Source organism: Strigops habroptila, chromosome 8 (genome assembly GCF_004027225.2).
Source record: "Strigops habroptila isolate Jane chromosome 8, bStrHab1.2.pri, whole genome shotgun sequence".
NCBI lineage: Eukaryota > Metazoa > Chordata > Aves > Psittaciformes > Psittacidae > Strigops > Strigops habroptila.
In genome coordinates this window covers 35893067-35906058 of record NC_044284.2, presented here as the reverse complement: position 1 = coordinate 35906058, position 12992 = coordinate 35893067, and the positions used below count along the sequence as shown (strand labels likewise).

Here is a 12992-nt window from a genome sequence, read left to right as displayed (position 1 = left end):
ATGGAGAATACTTGCAGCTGCTTGCTCAGAAGCTGAGGTCTTCTGATTAATATGTTTGTTGGTATCTCTGTCTTCGCTGTTTCAGTGTAGTGAATGATAGAAGTCATACAGTCACATAAATGTGTCAGTGCCTTGTATGTAGCAATTCTAGCTGACAGTTATAATGAAATATTGTGCAGGCTAGGTATGTTTGTGAGGTGTTGAAAGAACTTGTAAATATATCATGAGACACTGATTTCAGTCTGACAACACACAATTATGTGGATTGGGAAATGATGCTTATACTTTTCAAAGCTAATAGTTTGTTAATTTTTAGCTAATTTTGAGTTGTTAGATTTTATTTTTTTTTTTAAGAACTGTGTATTTCTCTGTGATTAATTTCTGTTAACTTTTTTTTTTTAATCTTCTTTATTTTAATGTGTGCCTGTTTGCCCATAAAGGGATATTACTCTATGAGCCCTTGTGATGACGGATATGTAAGTGTCTATATCTTTATATCCTTTCACATGCCTGCTCAGTCTGTCACAGTCTGTATTTCTCTTCATTTCACAATGTGTAACAATTTTCTGTGCATTTTAACTTGTCATGATATTAACTGTGTGATTTATGAAGAGCCAAAAAATGTGGAAGGCTTGGAATTTCTGCATGAGCGAATAGAAGTTCTGAGTAACCTTATGGCTTCATAATGCACATAACATAGCATGTCAACAAAAGAGTAGCTTTGTCTACAACTTCTACATGAAACACAGCTTCTTATAGCATGCAGAAAGCAATTGTTTCTTCCATGCGAACATCAGGGTCTATAGCATACAGTGTCTCTGAAATATGACAACAGTAGCTGATCCCACACCACCTTTGACAAAGCAAATAAACGTTATCGCTTAAGATAATAGAGCAAATTAAGTTGTGCTCTTCAGAGATGTCATATTTTACATATTTGCATTTTTAATTTCTAAAGTGAAACCTCTGTAGTAAAGATTATGAAATCTTTTCATAGAATTAAAATCTATCTTCTTCTGTTGAAAACTGAACAAGCAAAATGGGATTCTGTGTACTGCCTGTGACTTCTGTAACCCAGATGGAAGTTTGTATTCTGGAAATATTACAAGTACACCATAAGTATCTAATTTTGCCCATAGTCAGTGCATTCTTTGCAAAGAGAGGAAATGAGTCTACTTCTAAGTAACTCAGTATGTTATCAATTCATAAAGGTGACTGACACCAATTCTGAAAAATGTCACTCAGTATTCTACTCAAAATAATCTATAGTTATATTTTTTTATCTCTTTCTTTGGCTAAAACAAAATTTAATCTTTCAAGAACAGCTACTTTTTTTCAGATTTATTTGTCACCTGGAATGGTGACCCCTGTGAGCACACAACTTCCTGCTTAAAACAACATTTGTTTTGAGAAACAGTTCTAGAACTACTGAATGCAATGGGTTATTCTTTTTTATCTTTATGTAGGGAACACTAACCCCATTAACCTATGTTAAAAATATCACCCGTATCAATCAATCCGTTGCATTTGATGATGTGAATGGTCATAACAGACACCTTTTGCTTGACATTTAGCGTTTTGTTCTCTCTCATAATGGTCTGTTTTGAGACAGAGAAATGTTTATTACAGATGAGAATTATGAATTGAATTATCTCTGCTAAAGAGAAGCTTTTTACTTATACAGGTAGCCTTAGTTCAATGTAACTTTATATGATGTAAAATGTAATAACTTACAGCACAGAGTTTGTAAAGTTTCTGTAAAGCTAGCTGACTCTAATTCTGAGGTATTTTTTGAATATAGAGATAGCCTTCAGCCACCCTTCACTGTTTATATATAGTACTTTATACTTTTTTCTGACACTTTTTTCTTGTCATTACATGATCACATAGTATTATTGTAACTCTTTTTATGTACACTTCAGATTCTTAGAGAATCTGTTTTATATGGCAAGTGGGAAGTTTTCGTAACAGCATATCTAGTGTAAGTAAGAAAAAAAATTAAAAACATTTGCAGATCTTGTGAAATAAGTTTGCATAGCCCCAGTAAACCTGCCAGGTTACACAAGCTCAGAGTCTAATCCGTCACAGGCTGCATGTAGCAGCCTTGTTGTCATTAGATATAACAAATGAGCTTAGCAGAAGTTTTGAGTTCAAATGATACGTACAAATTTGCTCAAACTCTGGTTTTACTCTTCACATATTCATCATGTCTCTTTCTTTGATTATTACTTCTGAATCTGCGCTGAATTTACACTGAATTCTTATAGCACATTTTCAGACTGGTAGCTGAGGACAGAATCTGGCTTCCAGCTTTATTCAGCATATTATGAATATATACATTAAATAGCAAAGTGGAGTTGGTTTGAATACAGGGCTACAGTATTTGATAAAATCGGTTGTGGTTTTGGCTTGCACATGAAATGCATCTGTTTTCTTTTAAAAATATTGTTTTTATTTATTTTCCCTTTGAACTTCTTTGTTTTATTCCACACTGTTCGTATTTGTTCCTCGCTTCATGCAAAAATGAAGGGCTGCCATCTGTGGCTAATCTGCATTGTGACAGAATTGCTGGACTTAATATGGCACCTGGTTTGTCTTTGGCAAGAACCAACACAAACATAAGTCATACCCTGTGATCCTACCAGAATGAGCCATGCTTGGGCTGTTTTCTTGTGTTTGTCTGTCTTCCTTTCCTTAGTATACCTAATTTCTGCATGTGTTTCAATTATGACAAATGATTTTGTCTGAACATAGGCTGTGCATGAAAAGTATTTTATTCAAGTTTAAGTCTGTGAATGCTGGGAGTCATCTATTGCAGATGAGTCATGTACACCTCATGTTTTTCACACTCTTTCATTCACTGGCAATTTAAGGAATACCGTTACTCAAAACATTGAACTAATATTTAAAGTGTTTCAGGAAAGGTAAGATGGGAGAAAGGCTTGGGAGAAAATGCTGAGGAAATAAATTATTTTTAGTCTATGAAATTTGGTAGTAAAGAGAAGCTATGTAAACTTGGCTGATTGAGGCATCGTCTGGTAGTTAATGTATTGGATGTGCAATAAGGAAATGACTTGTCAGCAGTGCCTTTGACTGCCTTCAGTATATGGGCTTGGATTCATCACCTGGAGATGAAGATCGTAATGTTTCTACTAACCTTATAAGAATATGAAGAATTTACTTTCTATAGAGAGCTTTGAGGGCTATGAATGCACAGTGCTGATGGCTTTACTTTCTCTTATCCAATTATTTGAAAGCAGCTATTATTATAAATAAGTCCCAAATTTCCAGCATCCAAATACTTTCTCTCTCAAAAACACAGTACACATGTTTCTAGTTTTTGCATGATTGCCACAGAAACAAGAAGATACCATAGTTCAGCACTTAGATTTGAGAATGAACACCAGGAAAGAGAACAGGTCTATGATGGTCAAATAAACAGAAGGCCCAAGTGAGCTCTGTTCTGCTCACTTCCAGAGTTCAATATTAACCTATTCCTCAGTTAAATGTATCCCTTTGTTCCTAAAAATAATTTTCAAAGGCTTCATCTTTTTACATGTATCTGCAACATAGAAGTCCATTTATAAAAGCATATGGCTAAAGTTTTGTGAAGAACTTTAAGAGTTTTGTTACCAATTTGGTGATAGGGCAGGTTTTTGTTCCTCAGAATCTCTTGCTTTTGCCTTCTGGGGTAGCAATGTGTTGCAAGGAGTGAATATTGGTTCAGCTGGCAGTCCCACCACAAGTAATGTGTGTGGAAGCTTGACTTTGGATCTACTGTATACAAAGATAATGGTGAAGACAATGACGTTTTTCCACTGCCTAGATTATATATCTTAAATGAAGTAAGTGTGCTGATGTAAGTAAGCCTGAGAGCTGATTTGTAGGACCCAGCTATATTTGAGGTGTGGTTTTCCCTTTGTTAAAGCTAATGTGCAAGTCAAGAACTAGGGCTTAACACAGCTTTTGGGAGTTAGGTTCCGTAAAGATATTTAACTCGGTAAATATCCTGAGACTGGGACATTTCACATCCATACCAAAGAGGAGAAACAGAAACAATACTACCTACTGAAATGTCAAAGGAGGTGTTGAGGCTAGTATATTTGTTTTGGTGGGCTGCCTGCTAGGGAACCCATAATGGCATTTACTCTCTCATGCTTGTGTGGGGCAAGGAACTTTGTGAGGTGGAGAAGAACACCCTGCTTAAGGAATGAAATTCAAGTTAAAATGAAGTGTTTGGATGGGCCTGTATTTTGCTCTTCTAACTGGAAATGTTAATGAAGGAAACCATGAAGTTTTCAGCAGAGTACAGGTTGTATTACCCAGGCTTAATTTCTACCCACATCCATAACACAGTGCTTCCTGTTGCTGAGCCTGCTGCTTCCAACTGTCAAATCTGTCAGTAATAAAAATGAGCCATGGGGCTTGGTACTAACTGTTACAGCCAGTTACAGTCGGGGGTATCAGCTCAAGCTCTGTGCTGGGACAGGCACCCCTTGATGCTGGTGCTGCTGCAGGAGGTGGTGAAAGCAGCAAAGGAATGGGTGCAGAGGTGGTACCAGCCAGACTGGCAGTGGTCTAGGAGTGAGAGCTGAAGAGGCCATGGTATGAGGAGGAGAAAGGCTGGTAGGGTAGCAGGACTCCGGGGGTCTGGAGTGCCACGTCTTCTCTCTTTAAAAATAAGGATCAAAAGATGAAAAGGTGAGAGTTTATGGTGAGAGGTAGCCTGAATGTTGAGTTGAGTGATCAGCACTTGGTGGTGCTGTGCTTGGAACACTTGTTTGAAAATTAAACTGACGGAAAGTCTTTTCAGACCCATTTAGCAATAGATGGAGAGTGTGTGATGCTGTCCCTCAGCATGCTGCATGGCTATGTGCTTCACAGGGTGTCTCAGCTGTCTAACCCAAAGTAGTGCAGACCCTGAAATCATAGGAGAGCTGCTGGATTGTGTAATGGCCAAAAAATGCTCAGAAATACAATTCTCTAGCAATATTTTACTGTAATTCTTATTCTCATAAAATTCTTAAAATAGAGGCCTAAATAAATTCCAAAACAGGAAAATATTTGTACCAGAGTTGTTACTATACTGTATCAGCTGCTGTTAACTTATTTTGCAGAATCATACCGCCATAATCAAGCGCTAAATCTGTTGGTTTTCTGTTTGCAGTGGTTGTGCCATAAGCATTTGATTGTTTAATTGCAAAATAATAATTTTTAGCTCTTGCACACTGCCATTCATTGGTAGACCTCAAAACCCAGCTTATTCAATGCCTCTATTTGCTTTCCAGATGAGAAAAGTTGAGTCCCAGAGATGTGAAATGACACATTTCAATTCTGTCTGCAGTCAGTAGCTGGATCAGGAGTAGAAGCAGATCTCCCGAGACCCAAGCCAATGTCTTACTCAGTATGCCATACTAGATGGATACAGATTAGCTTACTAATGACTAATTGCAATCATAAAGATGAAGAAAGGGAATCTCTGTCTGTAATGTGGTTGCATTCTTTCTGCATATCACTGGTGCTGCCCATAGTCAATCGGATTCAGAAATGAAAGTGCAGTGAAGGATAAACTAACCCTGAAAAAATTATCCCATTTGTGTTTTACCTCATTGAACCTGAAGTAATACAGTGTGTTTCCTTGTTGTTTTCCCAGAAACACCAAAAGCCTGAGAGTGCTTCCTTCTCCCTGTGCAGGTTCTAGACTGATAAACTCGGGTCCAATCAGAAAAGTGAATGCTGGACAAGAAGGCTCTTTCTCTTGGTGGTCCTGCCCTCAGAGCTCCAGTGTAGGGTCTGCCTCACTGTGGTGCAGGTAGACCACAAAGCCAAACCGTACTAAACAGTTTGTTGTGCTCCATCTACCAGCTGACAAAGTAATTTGGGAATTAATAGGACTGTCCTGGTTGATCCGATTGTTTTTTGGTTTGGTTTTTGGTTTTTTTTTTATCTGAATTTTGAAAAATGTTTTTCTAATTGAAGTTTCTGTAGTTCGACATTTGTAAGATCTTGCAAAATCTTACACTTGCCAAAAAGTTTTATTTGTGTGGAAGGGTGATGCATGTATCTTTACTAATTATATATCCTTTAGTTAATTTTGTTTGGAGCATATTTTTGTTTTTAAGGCAGCAAAGAAGTGGTGGGTAAAAAGGACTTTATTGAGAAGCAGAGAGCTTTTTTATACATCTGTTTACTCTTAGTGACCTGCCTATTTGTTTTCTCACTACTGTTCTTTCTCTCACCTTCTCATCTTCAAGGGCTCTCTCTTTTGCGTTAATGGACTTTAGTCACTTTCTTCCCCATTTCCTTTAATGAAGAAGGGCACTGAGGAAGGCAATAAAAATGATTTGTGATTTCATTGAGCACTCCAGTACAAGATGATGGGTTTTGACTGGGAAAGCAGTTTGCTGAAACAGAAGTAAACTTTTTATATTCATCAAAAAGGCTAAGGAAAATTAATACAAATAAATAAGGGGAAAACAGTTTAGATATGATACTTTAAAAGATATTTCTATTATGTAAAATAAACTATGATTTGAGAACTGCTGTCAAGACAGGTTAATTTTTATGTGTATGACCTGTTAATTGTCTATTGCATACAAGTCATTCATTGACTTGAACATAATATGCTTTCCAATGTGCGTATAAGCTTATTTCACATCTAAGAGAGCAGTTCCTTGTATTATGAAGGATATCCATGAGGTAGTGTGTTCAAGAATATGTCAGATGGTGTAATTCAATATTCTCTATGGTATTTCATGGTTTTTGTTTCCTAAATCCCGCAGTTTTAAATCTGACAATAGACATCGATTATGTAGCTCCCATTGAAAGAGGCTAGGTTAGAAGAGAAGACCAGTTTTAAAGGCATAAGTGGTAATGAGAGATTTTTTAGAAAGTGAGTAGGAACATCAACACAAAGAGACGACACTGAGTATTTTGCAAATATGATGTGTAGTTGACATCAGAATGCATGATATGAAGCACTCTTGTGCCAGTATTGCTGCTTCTTGGCTCACCTAAAATTAGCTCTAGAAAAGTAATATTACTGAATCAGACAACTTTTATATAGAACTTTTATATGGTGCGATATTCTTAAGTTTTGATTTGTTCAGCAGTGTACCTGCATATGCTCTGTGTCACACTGCATCAGAAAGGAAATATCCAGGCTTACACTGAACTTATCCTAGGCAGAACCATTGAGAAATAGTGTACTATTCCATAGTGGTTTTATCCATACTAGAATATATAATCTTTTCTCTACATATTAATAGTTATATATGGGGTATATATTAGTAGTAACAGGTACTCTGATAACATTAGTGTTGAAACAAAGAATTATAGCAAATTTGGATGCAGTGATACATGCTAGGTCTCCAGTGAAATTACTGAAACTTTAAGGTATGAAAATTTTTGAAGTCAATAAATGTGTTTAACAAGTTCTTCACCTTCCTCAGTTTACTCAGTGGGCTTCAGATCGTAGTTTCTACTCACTTTTTTCCTTTTACTTTTTTTTTTTTTAATACTTCAAGTGTACGTAATTTTGAGAGTATGACAGTAAAGATAACATAGCCAGGTCGTAACAGAAGAGGTATTTACCTGTGAAACACTTCAAGAGAAAGAAAGATAAGCACTGAAGTCTTCTCTTTCTTTAGCTGTGTTTCTATTTTGCAACGTAAGTTTTATAGGAAAAAAACTGCAGAACCTCAGTGAAAGAATTCTCTCCAGGGAATTCATTAGTAACACTGCTGGTGTGAAATTTGGACTAATTTGTTATGATTTCTTTATTCTTTCTTTTTCTGATCCAGGCTTCCACAATGTTAAGAGCATCTTTAGCCCCCGTGTAAGTATTTATTGCTGAGCTTCATTTATACCTATAGAGAAGAGGACGAGGAGTTTATAAACTGAAGTGCACTGCCAGTTGTCTGCAAATGGGAACCACTCATCCTCTGTGTGCTTCCTCTGGTCTCAGTGAACAGTATATGCAAATATGTGATCTGCATTCTTCTGTTGAGCAGGTTCAGTAACATCCTAATTTCAGCAGGATGTTGCTAATCCAGTAAATCTGCCACTCCACACCTGTGAGTTGGTTGCTGTGTTTTCTTTACTGTTTCTGCACATTACAGTCCTGTTGTTGTAATTGGTTTGCTTCTCACAAATCCAGGAAAAGGAGGAATTGGTAATGTGGATTTTTGGGTACTTCAAGTTTAATTTTTTTGTAACTGACTTAATACATTTTGCTTATAAGATCAAATAGAGATGGTATATCTGAGGTAGAGGTTTTATTAAATTTTTTATATGCTGTTTTGATCCTTTTATTATTTACAAGGTAATTAAAGGGACAATTATACATATAACACAAAATTTGTTTTTAGAAGTGGTAGGACAGGAAGCTAGGAGTAAAAGTTTTTTAGTTGTGTATAAATATTAAAATTAAAGCATTGACTGGAAGCAATTTTGTTTAGGGAAACTTCTATTACAGTATAAACACTCAAAATAGCAAGATAGTACTGGTGCGTGGAAATTGATCCTGTGTTAAGTCTTATGTTAAGCCGGCATAGTTCAGCCTGTAAAAATTTATTCAGCCTCCCTCCTTTGCCTTGGAGAAGACATTTCTGTGTGCATGAGGGCTTAGAGGTGAAGTTGTAGCTGCAGCTTGTTACTGTGTCTGTTTATAACTATGTTAACAGCCATAAGCACTTGCCCTCATGCCCTTGTGGTCTGCAGAGGGCAAAAAAAGGGTGTTACTGTACTGTTTTGTGCCATGATAAAGCTCAGATCATCAATTGTCAGCGTTTAGTGTCTGCAAGTTGTGACAGTAAATAAGCTGCATGCATGGTGAAAAAATAAGTCCAAGTTCAAAAAAGTCTATTGTTCCAACATGGTAATAAAAGTAACAAAGGTGTAAAAATGAGGAAGCTCTTTTCCTGGAGCAGACTTCCTGTTTTGGCTCTTCTCACCTCAGTAACATCAGCTGCACTGAATAAGGAGAGAGAGTTTTGATGAATGTCTTTCCCTTTTGCATTGTAGGAAGATGCAGGATGTGCCGTTGTTGCCCTCTTTGGATTATGAGAAGCTGAAGAAAGATTTGGTTACAGGGAATGATCGTCTCAAGGCCTTCTTACTGCAGGCTCTGCGCTGGGTAAGGGAGAGGGCTTCTGTAGAAAAGAAATACGTCCTTTCTGTAGCAATCCGGAATTGAAACCTGTTTTGCAAGCAGGATGATTGTCATCATAGGCAACTTCTCTCATTGTCGGTGAAGCTTGCTAAGGTTCTTGAGATGATGAAGAAAACCCAGGCAGTAGGTATCTATTTATAGCTATATCATCCTCATCCGAGGAAAGCCAGATAGGAATTCCTGGGATCTTCAGTGGAAGTAATTTCTGATGTGTTTTCAAAGAAATTTTTGTTGTTTTAAGCAGCTCCTTTTTAACATGTATTGCCCTGGTTTAGGTTTATGTAAATATTGCTGTATCCAATAAATACCTGACTCTAATCACCAGTTTTCCTTTATAATCAAAGTATTCTACAAGACCCTACCTTTTGGTTGACTTGGATCATGTAATGATATTTCAGAAAAATTAAAGGTGACAACAGGAAGTTACATTTTCCTGCTGAAAAGGAAGCTCATGGGTTCAAAATGACAGACATGAAAGACTGCAATAGTGGAATTGTGATCAAGCTTCAGTGTTCATTTTCACATAAAAAAACATCCGTTGGGTCTAGAACAGTGATTCTTCTTCCCCGGTGCTCTGTCTCACGTGTTTTAGAAAAGCACCACATCTGTAGCTATTAGAGAGGCTTTTTAACTTTATGGGAAGTAATGCTGTATCCTTCCTGTCACAGTGGTGGCAGCTCCCACATAACAGTTTTAATGGATCACTGAGCTGAGGTCAGGTCAGTTCATCTCTTTTTCCCTTAGATCACTGAGATTGAATTCCTTCTCCCCATGAGAAGAGATTTCTCAGCTATGGGGTATCATCACATTTAAAATCTTCAGTGGTCATCATTCACATTACCATTTACTTGACTGGCTTCTTTATGTTGTTATTTATTTTAGCGCTTGACAAAATCATATCCTGGAGAACAGAGGGACACTGTACTGCAAGCCTACATCAGTAATGACCTCCTAGATTGCCACAGCAACTGTCAGGTCAGCTGGAAAGGGTTTCCTTTCAGCTCTTGTGTGATACTGCTCATTTGTTTCTATAAACTGAACAGAAAATTTTATCACCCTCAGGAAGGGGGAAGGGGGGGGGAAAAGTGCCAAAATCATGTGATGCATTTAATTTCAGCATCTCAGTCTTTAAATGTTGATGGACAAAGCTTTGCATTACAAGAGCTCTCAATGTAGATACAGTTCTTGCAGACAAGCGGAAGTTTGTTACCTCTCCTGCTTCTTAAAGTCTGTGGGTTGACCAGATGCCTACCCAGGTCCGTCCTTAGGAGTTAGCTCTTGCTTATCGGATGCTAAATCTCTTTTTGAGTGATTATATATTGTTAGATAATACACTCAATCCATTTCACTGATCTAGGATAAGAACTAAATTAGGACTTCAGTCTCAATACCTCTATAGAATATCTGATTATGGACTTGTAATAACATGTTCAGCAGTATTTCCATGAATTTAGAATGGATTGTTACCTTTCTTTAGAAAGGGGAATTGCTGGCCTGTTGATTCTGAAAGGTTGTTTCAGTCACTGATAAACCAATGCTATTGCTAATAAAAGTGTGACTTTTTTTCTCTTGTAATAGTGAATTTTGTGCATGGTTGAATTCTTCAGTTGTTGGAAGCAGTGGGCCTACTTGTTATGTTGTATCTTCCATTGTCATTGCAACAGTAACTTGTACTACTACTTAAAGGATTATTTAATCAATAATCTGGTTTTCTCCCTGTAAATTTCTGGAAGAGGGGAGTTACATATAAGTAGTGCCTGAAGTAAAACAGATTATAAATAGCTTGCAATGTGGTGTTCTTGGTAAGTTACTGAGCTGCTTTCCCACACTCTTAGTTGTCAAACAAAAGCATTCACGTAACATTACTGAATTTATGTTCATCAGTAAAATTAGGAGTTGTTTGTTGATTTTTCTTGTCACTGACTAAATATTAATTTTAGATATCAGCTTTAACTGATAACAGTGTTGGTTCATTTTAATTCCCTCCCTACACTTTAATGGTGTTTTAACAGACTGAGCTGAGGCGCTTTAATTTGCTTATTTCTTCATTTTGCATCTTTCCCTCAGCCCCTATCAATAAAAAAGAAAACTGGGAAATTTTAAATCATATTGAGAGTATTTAAGATATCAATATGTATACAAAGACTGTTGTGAAAATTTAACAAAGCATTTAAACATAGAAGAATAGCTTTGGGTTTTTTCCTCCTTTGGTGATTTTTTTTTTTTATTAATGCTTGTTTCGTTTTTCAGAGAAGTGTCCTCAAATTATTACATTCTACAAGTGTGGTAGTCAGACAGTATATGGCAAGGCTCATCAATGCTTTTGCTTCACTGTCAGAAGGTAAAAGACTTGCTTAAAAAAATCATATAATGCTGGCTTATAGGTACTTCACAAGTGTGTGTCACTGCATGTGGAAATTTAGAGCCTTATTTGCACCATTTTTCTAGGGATTCGCTGTCTTTTGTTACATGCAGGTTTTCAGTATCTGGAAAGTTTTAATTTTGACACTCTATGTTCAACATTTCTGACTTCTTTTGATGATTTGTGGTCTATGTGAGAACTTACCCAGGGGCTGCCTGTAATATAGTCCTCAGACTCTTCATGAGAGTTAAAAAAAAATAATTCCCCATTAATTAAAGGTCCTGTAGGCAGAGCTGCTACCAGGCTGTGTACCAATAGTTAGTGCAGCTGCTCTTTCATCTTCCTGGTCCTCACCTGAGTAAATTTTGTGCATCACAGTTAACTGTTTGATTGCATACGTATGCAGCTTCATATGTCCGCCTGACCCAAATTAGCCCTTGATTTGGTGCTACCTAAGGAGCTAACTATTGCTAGGAGCTGAAATGCCATTTAAAGTCAATACCAGGAGGGCACCTAAGTTTCCTGAGCAACTTGGACATATCTATTCTTTTCCTAGAGTGTACAATACTGTGATATAACAGAAAGCATGTGCTGAAAGAAGAATAGTGGATTCAGTGTGGGCTTCTAATGCCCCAAGTACCTAGATTAAATGCAGCTGATCTGCTAGACAACTCATTTGTGAAGGTTTGTTTGGGTCTTGGCACAAGATTGCGGCTTGTCAAGAAGAAACTGCGGTCAACATACTTACTTTTCCAAGGAGAGGGAACTTTTCTGTCATAAGCTGATATCTCAGCATCTGTTCTTTCATCACTTTTTGCACCAGGTCGTGTCTACCTTTCTCAGAACCCAACATTGCTGCAAATGCTGGAGGAGAGACTGAAAGCTGAAGACAAGGATTCCCTTACATGGGAGAATGTTCTTGGGGCTCTGCAGAAATTCAGTCTCAGGTGATGAAAGTGCAGCACACAGTGGTGACAGCTGGAGAGGAAATACAGGCTAGCTAGGCTCTGTTCAGGGAGGAAAGAAGAGCACTTGATTTTCCTATAACAATCATCAGAACCTCTGGTGACTGTTGAAAGCAGTGTCACTTATTGTGGAGAAAGCAGTTTTGCTGACTGAATTAACCTGACTTCCTGTCAAGACTCAAGTAAATGTACATCTCCTGCCACAGCCTTGTGTGCTTTATATGTATTCCTTAACTGAACAAAATGAGAATCTTAATGTAGAATGTTCTGAAGATTCTGCATAAAAAAAAAAGAATTTCATTACATTCCAAAGCATAAGGTTTTCGTTATCCTTTCTGCAAACATTTTTCAGGGATTTCATGCCCATCCTGTTGATCCTCTCTCCTGGAGCTGTCTATGCATGGGCTGTCTTTTTTCTTACTTTTGCATTAGAAGTCTGACTTAAATGCCCACCGTAAAAGAAATGTCATGCAAAAGCAGTAAAGGGCATGAT

The 12992-nt window shown here is 37.3% G+C and overlaps 1 protein-coding gene across 11 annotated transcripts in view; it reads left to right on the top strand.

Moving 5' to 3' along the window:
* The window catches only part of ARMC9 (armadillo repeat containing 9), a 72539-nt gene that overhangs the window by 24830 nt on the left and 34717 nt on the right, over window positions 1-12992 (top strand). For 9 of the 11 annotated variants that reach the window (XM_030496033.1, XM_030496038.2, XM_030496035.2 and 6 more), the window contains exons 10-15: window positions 441-476; window positions 7803-7837; window positions 9025-9136; window positions 10055-10147; window positions 11423-11513; window positions 12358-12481. In XM_030496033.1, the coding sequence (XP_030351893.1) occupies window positions 441-476; window positions 7803-7837; window positions 9025-9136; window positions 10055-10147; window positions 11423-11513; window positions 12358-12481 (491 nt within the window). The remainder of the gene's footprint in view (window positions 1-440; window positions 477-7802; window positions 7838-9024; window positions 9137-10054; window positions 10148-11422; window positions 11514-12357; window positions 12482-12992) is intronic. The other 2 variants (XM_030496037.2, XM_030496036.2) reach the window with 1 other exon arrangement.